Source organism: Gymnoscopelus braueri (assembly GCF_963280865.1).
Source record: "Gymnoscopelus braueri genome assembly, chromosome: 5".
Classification (NCBI taxonomy): Eukaryota; Metazoa; Chordata; class Actinopteri; order Myctophiformes; family Myctophidae; genus Gymnoscopelus; species Gymnoscopelus braueri.
Window position 1 is genome coordinate 2,849,638 of NC_137606.1, and position 14,723 is coordinate 2,864,360.

General features: G+C 43.9%; 1 protein-coding gene across 1 annotated transcript in view; it reads right to left on the reverse strand.

Annotated features, from left to right (window-relative positions):
* The window catches only part of LOC308084888 (calsyntenin-2-like), a gene marked incomplete at its 5' end in the record, with an annotated part of 322,921 nt that overhangs the window by 20,747 nt on the left and 287,451 nt on the right, over positions 1-14,723 (reverse strand). Inside the window, 3 exons of the mRNA XM_080427850.1 lie at positions 997-1,145; positions 3,399-3,565; positions 7,972-8,134. Of these exons, the coding sequence (XP_080283976.1) occupies positions 997-1,145; positions 3,399-3,565; positions 7,972-8,134 (479 nt within the window). The remainder of the gene's footprint in view (positions 1-996; positions 1,146-3,398; positions 3,566-7,971; positions 8,135-14,723) is intronic.

Genomic DNA, 14,723 nt, shown 5'->3' on the forward strand with positions numbered 1-14,723 from the left:
ATGAGATTGACGTGTTTTGTCTTTTCAGTGGTTTTCCACTAGATGGCGCTGTTCGCTACCCTATGAATGATGCTTTCACTGCCAGATGACGACAGACCCGGAATTGACATATTTTTTTTAACGTTTATTTCCTGTGGGAAAATGGCTTGATCTCCGTTCCTGTTGCTTTACAGCAAAAACAAGCCACATTCAACAGGCCAAGGAGGCCTGGATTACCGCGAGGTCCGTGACCGGATACAAGCATTTTCCGAGACTCCCGAGACCCCCGTGGGTGTAATGAGGCGATCGCCATGAGGACAGCAATCACGAAAAATTTTCCATGATTTTTCAAGCTGGCAGTGGCGCACTATTACACTATTACTCTGGCAGTTAAAGAATTAAGAGACAAGGGTGACATACAGGTATACTGCTAGGTTTTGTACGGTACAGCAACTTTAACCCATTCAATCTGGGAACGAATCTCTGTCATTTTAGATGTCTTCGGCTTTTAAAAAATAGCAGATATACAAGCTCAGATGAGCTTGTAGATCTGCTATTTTTGAAAAATCTTGAAAATGTGGGCAAATCTTTGAATATATATATTTGTAAAGCAAATTTGTAACTCAAATCTTTGCTTCTGGGGGGTCCCTAGAGCAAAATATTTTGAGTTGGGGGTCCGTGGCCAAATACATATCATTTTGCGTGGTCCTTGAAATGAAAATGATTTTTTTACTGTTTGGATTTAGAAGACATTTGTAGAATCCCCAGAAGCAAATATTTGAGTTACAAAATGTTCGCTTAAAAATATATATATTCAAAGATTTGCACACATTTTCATGATAAAAAAGTAATAAAAATAGCAGATCTCCAAGCTCATAGTGCGGCACTCGGTGCCGCACTATGAGCTTGTATATCTGCTATTTTTGAATAGCCAAAGACATATAGATGCGTCCCCGGTCTTAATGGGTTAAGAGATACTGTATGTATGACAGACAGGTAAAATGCTAGTGTCCTTACTGTACTGCAGTGGAGATGTGCAGGTGTCTGATGCCAGGCGTAGGGAATTGACGGGAATTGATGTAGGACACCTTCTTCAGAGCAGCATTCATGTTATCCAAGTCCTCGCCCTCCATCACCAGGATGGACTGGGCAGGGTTAAAATGGAACTGAGGGACAGAGGGAGATGGGTAGAGAGTGGGACAGAAAGTGAGAGAGAAATGGGTGGAGAGAGAGGGAGGGGTGGAGAGAGCAAGAGAGAGGAGGAATAGAGGCATATTGAGGCACAGAAAGCAGAGACAATAAACGTATTAGACTCAATTATGATCGTCATAAGAACGCATACGCTTGCTTGCATAAAAGCAATCATACTGATCAGTTGGAACTTGGAACAATAAAGCATAATGGCAGCGAAGCTAAAAGATATGATTCTTTATTTTAGTCTCTTTTTTTTTTTACTATGAACTACTTTGTATTTTCTTTAGTGCTGTCAAACCATACATTTATTTAATCACTTCTATAACCGACCTCTGACCAATCACACTAGCTGAAGAATTTGCTTCCTCAGGCTGTATTACAACAGCTCTGTTGAATGCATCCTAACAGGCTGTGTCACGGCCTGGTACGGGAACTGCACTGCCCGAGAAAAGATCAGCCTACAGCGAGTAGTGCGATCGGCAGAGCGAATAATGGGAGGCGAGCTCCCAGCGCTCCAGGAACTGTACAAAAAGCGGTGCGTGGTCAAAGCCAAGCGCATCATCAAGGACAAGCACCACCCAAGTCACAAACTGTTGTCATAAGAACGCATACGCTACATTTATTTAATCACACATTATTTTCCATAGTTAATTACATCTTTTGTAAAAAAATACCTTAAAGGGATATTGTGCCTTATACACCAAATGCATTACAAGGCTAAACGGCCCCAGTGCGGAAGCCATGCATGTGTCGCATCCCATACAATATGCAATTTTTTTGCTGGATCAGCTTGAGTCTAATGTTCTTGCACATTTTGTCTTTATCAACCTGGGGTGATTTCTTCGGCAAATTTAACATCACATTACAATTAACATTATTAATTTGAGTCCAAATTATAAAGGCTCACTAAACAGCCAATGTTTTACTGAGTTTCGAGAGGCCTTCTATAAGAGGATCATGCGCTTCTGTCCGGAGCTAATCTACAGTTTGTACATTTTTCGTGCAAACTGTCACTAGACTAACGTAGAATCCCACAATTCTTTTGTTACAGTAGGTAAACTTTACATTCTATACTTTTGGAAATATTTAACATTGACATTTTTCAATTTTGGAAGTCAAAGGGGCTCGGATTCTCAGATTTTGGGAATGGATGATATCAATGGCTAGTTTTTTGTCTGTATAGAGGAAGTGAATGGCAGCTGAATTGGGCTGAAACCTTGTCCATATATACTGTATGGATTAATAAGTCAAAAATACGTCATAGCCTAGGCTACTGGCGTTATAGACTGGCCACATGAAGTCTTTTTCCATTTCCTCCCTGAGGGAGCCTTCCCCCTGCTCTGCTAAAACGTTGTCCTTTAAGCCACCTGGAGGGCTAACACTGCAACGCTCTCAAACGATAAACTGTGAGTGGCCCTGAGGAGCTTTACCTCCTCTTCTCTCTCTCCTTCCCTCTCTTTTTCTCCCTCAATCCCTCCCTCCTTCATCCCATCCCCCGTTCAGCCCATCCCTCCTCTTTGTCATCAAAGGCCAGCAGGAGCTGATCCGTGTGTTACAGTATGGACAGATCAGTGAGGCGAGCAGCAGAGGACAAAGAGGGAGAGAGAGAGAGAGAGATAGAGAGAAAGCCTTGGGGTCTAAATACACCTCCATCCATCGTCTGTGTCCTCTACCTCTGAGTGCACAGAGATTGATGAGCTGAGCCAATGGGATGAGAGAGAGCAGAGAGGGAGAGCTGATTGGTGATTTATTTAAGGAAGCTTTCCGAAAATGCCATCCATCCTTGCTGTCAATTGTGATATGGATTAAAGTGTGTGTGTGTGTGTGTGTGTGTGTGTGTGTGTGTGTGTGTGTGTGTGTGTGTGTGTGTGTGTGTGTGTGTGTGTGTGTGTGTGTGTGTGTGTGTGTGTGTGTGTGTGTGTGTGTGTGTGTGTGTGGCGGGGGTGATCAAATGTGTGTCAATAAATAATATTGTATACGTGCACAGGTATACAAATGGGTTGTTAAAAAAAAAATTGCATCCAACCTTAGAATCAATAAAATAAGAATCAAACTGTCTGTGTGTGCGTTGCATGCCCATACACACGCCGGTAGTGGATGCATGTGTGTACTTTTGAACGTATATACTGTACTGTACTGGTGATTTAATTCAGACAAAGCTCCAGAGCTCCTAATCAACAGAATACGGATCAAAGTGTTTTATGTATGTTTGCGTCTGTGTATACCTTGATGTTCTTGTCCAGGCTCTCCAGTGAGTTGATGTCCAGGCCCTCCTTGCACGCCTGCAGACAGGAGATGACCTTCTGACTTTCGATCTTTCCGGGACGGATGGTCAGACCTGACAGGCTGCCCCGGAAGAACTGTGTGAACCTCGGTTTGGTCACCTCTCCACCTACACACACACACAAACACACATAAACACACACGCACACACACACACACACACACACACACACACACACACACACACACACACACACACACACACACACACACACACACACACACACACACACACACACACACACACACACACACACACACACACACACACACACACACACACACACACACACAGGATTGTTAGGAGCCCATTCTGTAATCCAACTTTAAGTGAAACTAAAGTTCAACAGCACATTCCCCACAAAGTAAAGCAAAACACAGAATAAGAATTTAAACATTACGGACAGTTAAATGAACTATAAAAATGAATATATAAAAAAAAAATGAGAATAGTTCACCACATTCACAAACAATGATGGCAGCAACAGGTTGAGGCACAAGTAAGAGTAATAGTAAAAAAAACGAGGCATTTATAGCTGCTATGCAGCAATGGGACAGGACCAGGCATTTTTAGAAAGAAACGGAAAAATAGAAAGAGGAGGAAATCAATTGAGAAATACAGGAGGGTCAATAAGCAAAACTGTCTGGATTCAGTAAATTTTGATGTCACATTCACACAGCACACAATGCCTGAGTAGGTACTAGAAAAAGTGCTCCTCGGAGCACAGGTCTCCGGCAGGCTAGGTACGTTATTGTGGGCCAGCAATGTTCGGAATTCAGTCATTATAGAAGTGAGTGGAATGGCTGCGTTCATGATTTGAGGCATTTTGTTCAAAACGAGCCGCTCCTGCAAACTTCAGATGCCAATCAGGATGGAATATGATAAATCGGACAGACCCGTCTTCATCACATTACTATATAGATAATGTGTACTGATTTGCGTGATGTTTGGACAACATTTTTAGGATTAATATTATTTTTATTTTGTTTGCAAAAATCTGCCTCCTGGTTGCGCTATAAAAAGCTGATGTGAAAAGGTTGGGCCAGAGGTTCTGCTCTGGCATCCTGGGAGTGTGTGTGCACAGTTTCGCATTGATCGGACACACTCACGTATGGACGGACAGACAGACAGACAGACAGACAGACAGACAGACAGACAGACAGACAGACAGACAGACAGACAGACAGACAGACAGGATGCAAAACGTAGTCTCAGCCACGCCTTCGGCCTGGCGGAGACAATTAGCTAGGATGTTTGACCTGTATCACCCAGGGCTTGAACTCACAACCTCAGACACCAAGGTCAAGGCATGATCTCGTTGAGCTACTGTACTTCCCAAGGGAGAAACCAAACCACAGACTTCCCTCAGACTACGTGAAATAAAGCTGAGAAGGGTATAGAGTTCTTGTGGGGCTAGAGGCTTTTAACAAAAGAGTACAAAGTAGAGCCACACTGCTGTTGCTCCCTTAGTCAGTTATTTTATTTTAATCAAGAGTGAACGTTTGAGTCTGAAGAAGGGCATGGGCTCGAAACATCACTCTTGATTAAAATAAAACATCTGACCAAGGGAGCAACAACAGTGTGCCGCTCTACTTTGTACTCTTTCATCTCTGTTCACTTCAGAGCCAGCACCTGCCTTCAAGAAGTCGGATGTATTGTGCGCTCTTACTCTTTGATCCTATTGACGCTTTTATCATCATTGTTAGGTTGCTGTAAAGAAAATTGCAGTGCCCAGACCAAGGTTTCCATTTAATTCATCCATTTATTAAAAAATATGCACAGGCAATGCTGTAGGGTCATGAGTTGTGTAACATTAATCAAATCCTAGTATTACTAAACATACACACTGGCAAATATGCAGTCATCAAGACATTTGGGGAATGTTTATACTTCATCTAGACAACATAGAGTCATTTATTTTGACAAAGATTTCTCCATAATTGAGAAAGCTGATGTTTAAAATTGTTGCATTGACTGCAATTGGTTACATGTGGACATTTCAAAATGCTGTTAAAAAGTGTGTGAGTTACAATTCTAGTGAAAAAGGACTTCCGCACACCCAGTCAGTTTCAGAGCAGGTGCGTAGGGCGACAAACAGTGCGTGAGATCTATCTTGGAGAGATATACGTGCACACTGCCACTTGCACGCTCAAGTTTTTTTATTGATGCAACAACGTTCCGGTCGTGTAGCCCTTCCAATTCTGAAATTTACTTCCACCCTGCATCTACAGTACCATGATATGAAAATGTAATTCATGAACATTGGTCCTTTATTTTGTGCGAATCTACAGTAAGTACAGTTTTGATACCCTGTGGGATCAATTTTTATATTTTCACTTTTGTGGAGGACAGTCTGAAGATGCCTAAAACATGAGAAAAAGAAAGGATTTCATACAGTAATTCATGTCAGCTCAAAATATATGAACATTTCTGCTCACTTGGGTCTACAATTTGATGGAAATCGCAAAGTCATAGCATGTGTATGACTGATTTGCTGTGAATTTTTATGTTTAAAAATGTAGACATATCCTGTGATGCCGCCATCAGGACTATTACCCCACAATGCCAGTTGAATATGTTTGGCACTGGACCTGTGTGCAGAGTTTTGTTTATTTTCATGAATTGGTATGCAGATTTCCTGATGAAGAAGAAAAAGAAGAAGAAGAAGAAGGGAGGAGAGGAATACGATTGAGACACTGTGGCGTGATGATTATGATGTGATGAAACTGCTGATTGCTTCACTCTACAGAGGCTAGTTTTCACACAGTGTCAGCTCTTTCTGCCCTCTGTGTCTCTCCCCGTCTTCCTTCACCACACTTTTTCTCTCTCTACAAAAGAGGAGGCATTATTTTGCATGTGTGTATGCATTTCTGTGTTTGCCGTTATACAGTATCTACCTTTCTGCTTAGACTGTATGTTTTTTGTGCACACGCGCACGCATGCCCACACACTGCCCTTGGTCCTTTTACAACTATGTTTCAATGCGTGGGCAATGAGGAAAGACCAAGAGATGCGTGTGATGAAGTGATCGAGAAAGGCAACTGGAAAAATACAATTAACCCATTGAGACCTGGAACGCATCTGTGTCATTTTTTGCTTTGAGCTAAAAAGCATTATTTTACACTTTGGCTATTCAAAAAGTAGCAGATATACAAGCTCTACGAGCTTGTAGATCTGCTATTTTTGAAAAATCGTGAAAATGTGTGCAAATATTTGAATATATATTGTTTTAAAGCCAACATTTTTAACTCAAATCTTTGCTTCTGGGGGGGTCCCTGGAACAAAATATTTTGAGATTGGGGTCGGCGGCCAAATACATATAATTTTGGGGGTCCTTGACATGAAAAAGATTCAGCAGAATACTGTTGGGATTTAGAAGACATTTGTAGAATCGGCTTCAGGTCTTAATGGGTCAAAGGAGAGTGCGTCACTCTTTCACTTGGCGGCCCATCGCTCTCCTGCTGTTGCTCACTTCACAGTGCCACTCAACACTTACAGGTCAGGGGGTAAACACAGGCTGACTGCTGGGAAACAGCACAGCAAGCACATGATTCCCCTGAGGATGAGGAGCAGCCAACGCAGGCCAACCTTTCGATCGGAAAATCTAGAGGAGAACGTAAACAAACAAACATACACACTTCGGCGCCTGGAGGATTCAGTTGCGGGCGATGCTCCAACAAGCAGCCCACTCAAACTGTCAATTCCATCCTTTAAAAAAAAAAAATCTTTTCCATGCTCAGTAAAGACACACAAAGTCTGAAACGCAGAAGGCATTTCCATCATTCATTGTAAAGCAGTCAAATAATTAAGTTCTCCAGAGGGCTGAAGAGACTTTCCCCAAAATAAAATAACTCATTTTTGCAGCGTGCTAGTGACCACCGTGCCACTGCACCATGCAGAGCCCTGTGAATAGGCAATCTGCTAGGGCTAATGGCTTGTGTAAAGATATGAGGATGGTCTTTATAACTCTTTATTGAGGCTTAGCCTCCTCCAGAGGAGGAGTAATAGCCTCTGAACTCCCTTTTCTATTCAGGGCTCTTCTAATCCTCTGATGGGTTTGGAGCGCTCAGTGAAAGAGAAAAAAGAGTAGGGGCGGAAAAATCATTGCAGATGAAAGGGACACCAAATGACCCTCCTCTGCCCCTGTAGAAATGATATATGTTGAGCCCTTATCTAAGACCCAAGCTTCATTGAGCCCATTCATTGTAACTTTGTGGCTATCAAAGCACGAGCATGGTGTATGGTCAGAGTGTTTATATATTCTTCCTATTTCAATTGCCTATACAATTAGACAGCGTATTTGCTCAGACTGGATCCGTGATGGAGGGTCAAATACAGACACATTCAAATCCACAGACATTCACAGTGCACAGCTCCTACATCTGCTGGTCATTCATTTTGAAAAGAAAAAAGAAGAATGCGCAGTGTTAAAAAGTGCCTGCCCATCACTGTGGAGGTTTTGGGTTTTAATACATCCTCCTCCTCCTCCTCCTCATTATCATCATCATCATCACCTTGCCAGCAGGCGCCCACTGTCAGCTGTACATCAATCTGGGAGGGGTGGATGGGCCAGTCGTCAGTCACCAGGTAGGGGTCGTAGGTTACACCGTCCACATAGAGCGTCACCACTGGAAACTCCACGTTGATGACATAGTAATGCCACTCCTTATCACAGATCTGACAGAGTGAGAGAGGGAGAGAGGGGGTGATACAATTACATGTTGTACCTGTATGTCCACGCTCTTTTCGTTGGGCCTCTCCTACAATACGTATAGTGTTGTTGTCCCTAGTAGAGAGAGACAAACTAAACACCCACGCACTCCTTCCCTCAGACACGCACGCACGCACGCACGCACGCACGCACGCACGCACGCACGCACGCACGCACGCACGCACGCACGCACGCACGCACACACAGGACTACCAGGCAGACAAGTCATACATATTTTGTATTCTGCCCCAGGGGTTCGGCCAGGCAAATGTGGAACTGTTCTGTCAACCTTCCGCCCTCTCCTCTCTCATCCTCTAATTTCTCATTCTCTTTAACTCCTTCACTCTTTCTCATTTGAAATACATTTAAATGCTTTGGTCTGTGACTCAGACAGCAGCATGCCGAACAAACTGCTGTGAAACTGGTTTAACTTGTGTTACAATAGCCGACGTTATGCTTGACCAGCCCTCTCTCCCTCTCTCTTTCTTTTGACTTCTAAACTAAGCTGTACTTTAGCAGTCCCATGTCTAGCTACTAAGATGGCTTGGGGCCTGTCTCTCGGCTGTCTCTCGGCTGTCTCCAGAAACCTGGGCTTGCCTTGAACCGTTCTCTGTCTAATTACTGCTGCTCCAGTGCTGCACTGCTGCAGCAGATGGGAGCTCTAATCCATCCAGTTCATTTCCTCTGCTATTGAGGTGTTAGATACACAATCTGGCGTATTGGTAATCACACCACACAGCTGTTAGACGCATAGAGAATGTCTGCTGAGAGGTCCACCCAAGGTTTTGTTGGTATACGCCGGCAATATAAATATTGCCGGCCACCTTGGCTGGTTTGAAAAATGCAATTTAATTATTTTATAATAATAATAATGTTACTGCGCTGCAGTAATCTAATCTATCAGCCTAAATCTTCATGCGATTTACACAGCACATGCTTTTCTATACAAACAGTGACTGTCAATGACATGGAGAGAGTGGTGGAACAAACTCGTGAAACAATTGGTGACACATTGCAGGCAAGTCCTTGGCATCATGAAACAGTAAACATAAAACAAACAAAGAAGCTGATTACAGTATGTAGGCTACTACATATTAGAGTTGAACAATATGCAAAGCCCCAAACATGCTCAGATCCGTCCTGACTACACAAAGACGTACAAAGACACACACACACACACACACACACACACACACACACACACACACACACACACACACACACACACACACACACACACACACACACACACACACACACACACACACACACACACACACACACACACACACACACACACACACATATCCTTGTTTTAAGCACAGGATAAAAATATACATTTCCGTTCAAATATATGGGTTGCTAATTTTTTTCTTCAAAAACAAACATCAATTGTTACAGGTATAATGCATAGTTTTCTATGCATTTCGGGTTTTTGGGGGGGTTTGACCCCCATTTTTTTCCGGCCGCGCGGCTTTGCCGCGCGCCCAGGGTAGGTGTCTCTTATTTCAATCTCTGGGAGTTGGCAACCCTAACCTTGCCATACCTTAGCTTTTGCTGAACTGATGCCACTGGACATACACACAGTACAGTGAAAAGAATATGATGTCAAAATGTACATTTTCTTATAACAATAACAATGCGTAGTGTGTGTTACAAAATCGAAAAATCCAAAATAGGACCGTCATTTTTAGCTTGCGGCCCCTTGGACTTTTGGTATTTTGCTGAGTGGCCCCTGAGCCATCTTAAGTTGAGTAGCCCTGCACTAGATGATCTAAGGCTCAGGATGCAGGGTGCATTTGTGTCCGTTATTTGTTAGAGTGTCAGTTATCAGTTATACATTTATTATCTCGAGTTATTTGGGCACAAAGATTGGCACTAGGCACAAATTGGTTGTATTAACCACTTAAACACTATCATCCCTATTCTGGGGCGGACATTCAGCAAAAATAGCTGATCTACAAGCTGACACGTTGAGCTAGATGCATTGCTATGTAAATGATGGACTGGAGGACACACAAACAATTTATAAACAAAGCAGAAGTGTGCGACCATCAAGCAGCATTAATAATGTCATATAGCCTAATGATTTCAGAAGACGGGGGAAACTGGCATTTTGGGCATGCAAAGAATCTCTCCTTCCTTCAGCAATGTCTCCTCATTTAGGCTATATGTCCAAGACACATCCGCAATATCCTGACCTATCAACTATGTAATCACCAGCTCATAGTCAGCTATGTTCTTTATTTAAATCTCCTATTAAAGCATGATGACAGAGTTGTTGCATCCTGTCCTGTGTGTCTTGCGTTGGGGCTCTAAAATGGATATTGAGGAATGTCACTCCTCCTGTCCATTGACACATAAAGAATGGCTGGAGGCTATGGATTCACGACATTCTTACGCGAGGAGAGGTATTTGAAAATATGTATCAGCTGAAATAAACTGCTTATTGAAATAAACTGCATGAACTTTTCCCTCCTTCTCTCTCTTTCCTCGCTGCTGACATTTTTCATTTATTATTCACGACACATTCTTACAGTATTTGTCGACACATTCTTCTGTTTCTATCGCTGTGTTCAATTCGGATGGATTTTTAGATTGCAAGCAGTGTGCACGCATTGTGAACCCAGGTATAGGTCAATCTACTATCTAATGCGCTCTCTAAATAGCAGGGAAATGCTGCGCTGGGGGGACTACACTGGACTTTAGACCAGGTCAGAGTAGGTTAAAAGCACAATCCTTGTTTGACTCTTCTCTCTGTGTGTTAGGCAGCATTGAGCCAGACTACACCTCATTTTGTGACCTTTTCAGGCTGTGACGCTTGGAATTGTAGGAGTTGAGGCATTACATTTTCGGTTCCACAGATAAATATTGATAAATATTGTGAAAATAGCAGATCTACAAGAGCACAACACCTCGCAAAGAGAGGCGTTGTGTGCTTGTAGAGATTCAGCGATCAGCGTTGTAAGCTTGCAGCTTACAACGCTGATCTACAGTATTACTTTTGATGCATTAATGGTCTTTTTCTAATTGTTGGGGTATTAAATAAAGTCTTTAAATTGTCACTTCACTGTCATCTGTGGACCCCCCAAAATCATGTGGGGACCCCCTGGGGTTCCCGTCCCACAGGTTGAGAACCACTGATCTAAACAACAAAACAAATCAAAAAATTACAACTGCGACGGTCGCAACATTGTGATGATACTTATATTGCTCCTTAGCGCCATCTTGCGCCAGGTGGAAGACTGCTCTGTGATCCCATAGCCAGGAGGGAAGTCTGCTCTGCCATCCCATAGCCTGGAGGGAAGACTGCTCTGTGATTGGCTAGTCTGACCAGTGCTGTAAATTCACCCTCAGTAACTCAGTGACTCAGAGACATTTGCCGTCATGGTCCAGCAAAATAATGGAACCACTTGTCCTTTTCCTTTGCCAACTCCCTGCACTGAGTAGTTTGTAAAGTAGTAGAGGACTAAAGAGGTCACATGTTTTTCTCTTCTCAATTATAATAGGCAGGTTCAATGGCTGTACAAATGTATTAGGCTATTCTTCAAGTGTGCAATAAATGTTCACTGTGCCTGTGTATGGGTTTGTGTGATAGAGAGAGAAAGACAGAGGGCGGGATTTAGACACATTTTGACTAACTAGATTTGCCTAATTACTCATTTTGATCGAAACCTGTGTTCTCTGTCATTACATTTACGGGAGCTGTTGGTATGGATTTGGGGTTTGGTTTGTGCAGGAAGCGATACCGAGGCGGTTAATGAGTCAGATTCAACGAAGGCAGCAAACTTTCAGAGTGTGTTAAGCGGCTAATGAATCCAGTTGACTGCAGCGGAGTCAAGCTCCTTGTCAAAAAGATGATTAGAGCTTCAGAGAACAGGTGCACTGCTTTGCTTGGAAAGGTGCCAGCTGGAAATGTGCGTATGCGTGTGTGCGTGTGTGAGTCTGTGTGTATTAACTTTGGACTGGATACTGCAGTGTTCTGAGTTATGCCACTGTGTGTGTGCTTGCGCGTGTGTGTTTTGAAATGTTCAGACAGAAAGGCAGACAGACAGACACACACCCGCGTGCACGCACACACACAAACACAGACATACACACACACACGCCACTCGTGTGTGTAACATCAAAGCATCCAAACTTTTGTGCTCCCCGTCTGTCTCAGCCACAAAAAACAGACTAACAAAATAAACAAACACTATTTGCGACTGGGCTACAAATGTAGTAAGCAAAAGAGAGGGAGGAAGTGATCCAGAGGACAGAGAGAGAGACAGACCGAAAAATGTAGAAGAGTGGAATGGAGAGATGTGAACGCACTTCAAAGTCCTGTAAGGATCTCCTGGGCACTTCACACTGTGCGGAAAATAACAACGCACTCTCTCTCCCCCCATGTCTCTCCATCTGTCTCTCTGCTTCCCTCGCTGGTCCTTCCTTTCCCCTCATTTGTCTCTGTCTATCCCTGCCCCCCCCCCCCCCCCCCCCCTCTCTCAATTGTTAAATCTCACTTTTATATTCCGCACACCGGGCTTTCACTATCTGACTCTATCGGCCTCCTCATCTGTGTTTTTTTTTTGTTTCTGTCTATCTCCCAGTTCTAACCTGTCTGTCTGTCTGTCTGTCTGTCTGTCGTTCTGTCTGTCTGTCTGTCTGTCTGTCTGTCTGTCTGTCTGTCTGTCTGTCTGTCTGTCTGTCTGTCTGTCTGTCTGTCTGTCTGTCTGTCTGTCTGTCTGTCTGTCTGTCTGTCTGTCTGTCTGTCTGAGAGGAGGCCTTTTTGAGACAAGATCCAAGAGATTGATGAGCTGTTGGAACAAGGTGACTTAGTGAGAGAGCGAGAGAGAGAGAGAGAGAGAGAGAGAGAGAGAGAGAGAGAGAGAGAGAGAGAGAGAGAGAGAGAGAGAGAGAGAGAGAGAGAGAGAGAGAGAAAGGGGGGAGTTAGGGAGATCTATCAATGTAATTAATAGTACTGTATCTATCTATCTAGTACATACAGCATATACTGTATATCATTATTAATATACGTGCATGCGTGTTTGTGTGTGTGTGTGTGTGTGTGTGTGTGTGTGTGTGTGTGTGTGTGTGTGTGTGTGTGTGTGCGTGTAAAGGTCAGATATCCTTGAAGGTGACTATAAGTTACCGTCTGGCCAAAGTGACTAATTATAACAGCAATTATACAGCAGCTCCCGGCAGAGAACCAAAGTCAACAGGCAAATGACCTCTTCAGCAGCTCATAATTGGTGACACACACACACACACACACACACACACACACACACACACACACACACACACACACACTCACACACACACAAACACACGTGGAACACGTGTGCACGCAAACACACGTCACACGCACACAAACACATGCATGCACGCACGCACGCACGCACGCACGCACGCACGCACGCACGCACGCACGCACGCACGCACGCACGCACGCACACAAACACACACACAACCACACAAAAACACACACACTATCACAAAATGCACAGACTAAATAAGATTCAAGAGGTTTGATATGTCACTCATAAAGGTACAAGCAGCAGAATGTTGTATGTGGTATGCTCCCCAATACAGTGTGCAACAATCACAATTACAATATACAGTAATAAGACGATACTATACTAATGATAATCCTGGAAATAATAAATATAATAAATGTAAAATCATAGATGAGAATATTACAGGTTAAGAGAGACAGGAAGAGGTAAAAACCCATTAGCAGCAATAGATAGTGTGCATAATATGGGTGGAGAATACTTTTGTAGCCAGATATACGCACGCACGCACGCACGCACGCACGCACGCACGCACGCACGCACGCACGCACGCACGCACGCACGCACGCACGCACGCACGCACGCACGCACGCACGCACGCACGCACGCACGCACGCATAACATTTGCCCTCTGCCCATCCCAACTATATGAGCAGTTGGCGCTATTAATATGGCACTCGGGGAAGCAGTCAGGGATTAAGTCTTTTGCTCAGGGACACTTTGACACATAGACCGAGGCCAGGTCACAAACTGGGGACCTTCTGTTTCCCCAGACGTCTCTCTGCCCACTCAGCTATGACCGCCCCTGTAATGTGTCCAATGTGCCGGGAACAGAGGAGCACATGTAATCTTTAACTATAGTCTCTCAAAGCGCTTCGTTACCACTGAGGTCAGTAGTCCTTCAGGCCTGCTTGGAAGGCTTTCTTGAGCACAGGGACAACGGTGGACCTCTTGAAGCATTGTGGGGAACACCGACTGGGCCAGGGAGAGCTTGACTATGGTGGTGGACACTCGAACCAGGAGATCAGCGCAGGACTTTACGTAGCCTGGTTCCAGACTAATCTGCCATTGCAAAATTGCCCTTGGCAGATTAGGTCTGGCCCCTCTCAACAGAGATTGTATTTCTCTCCCTCCGAAGTTGTGAGGGACCAGTCAGGGCCCAGTATGCACACGGAAATGCAGGTTCCACACCGAGATTCCAGACTAATATCATATTAGTCTGGCCATGCCAGGCTAGACTTGACGACCCACCCAGAGGTGTCATCTGGGCTGGATA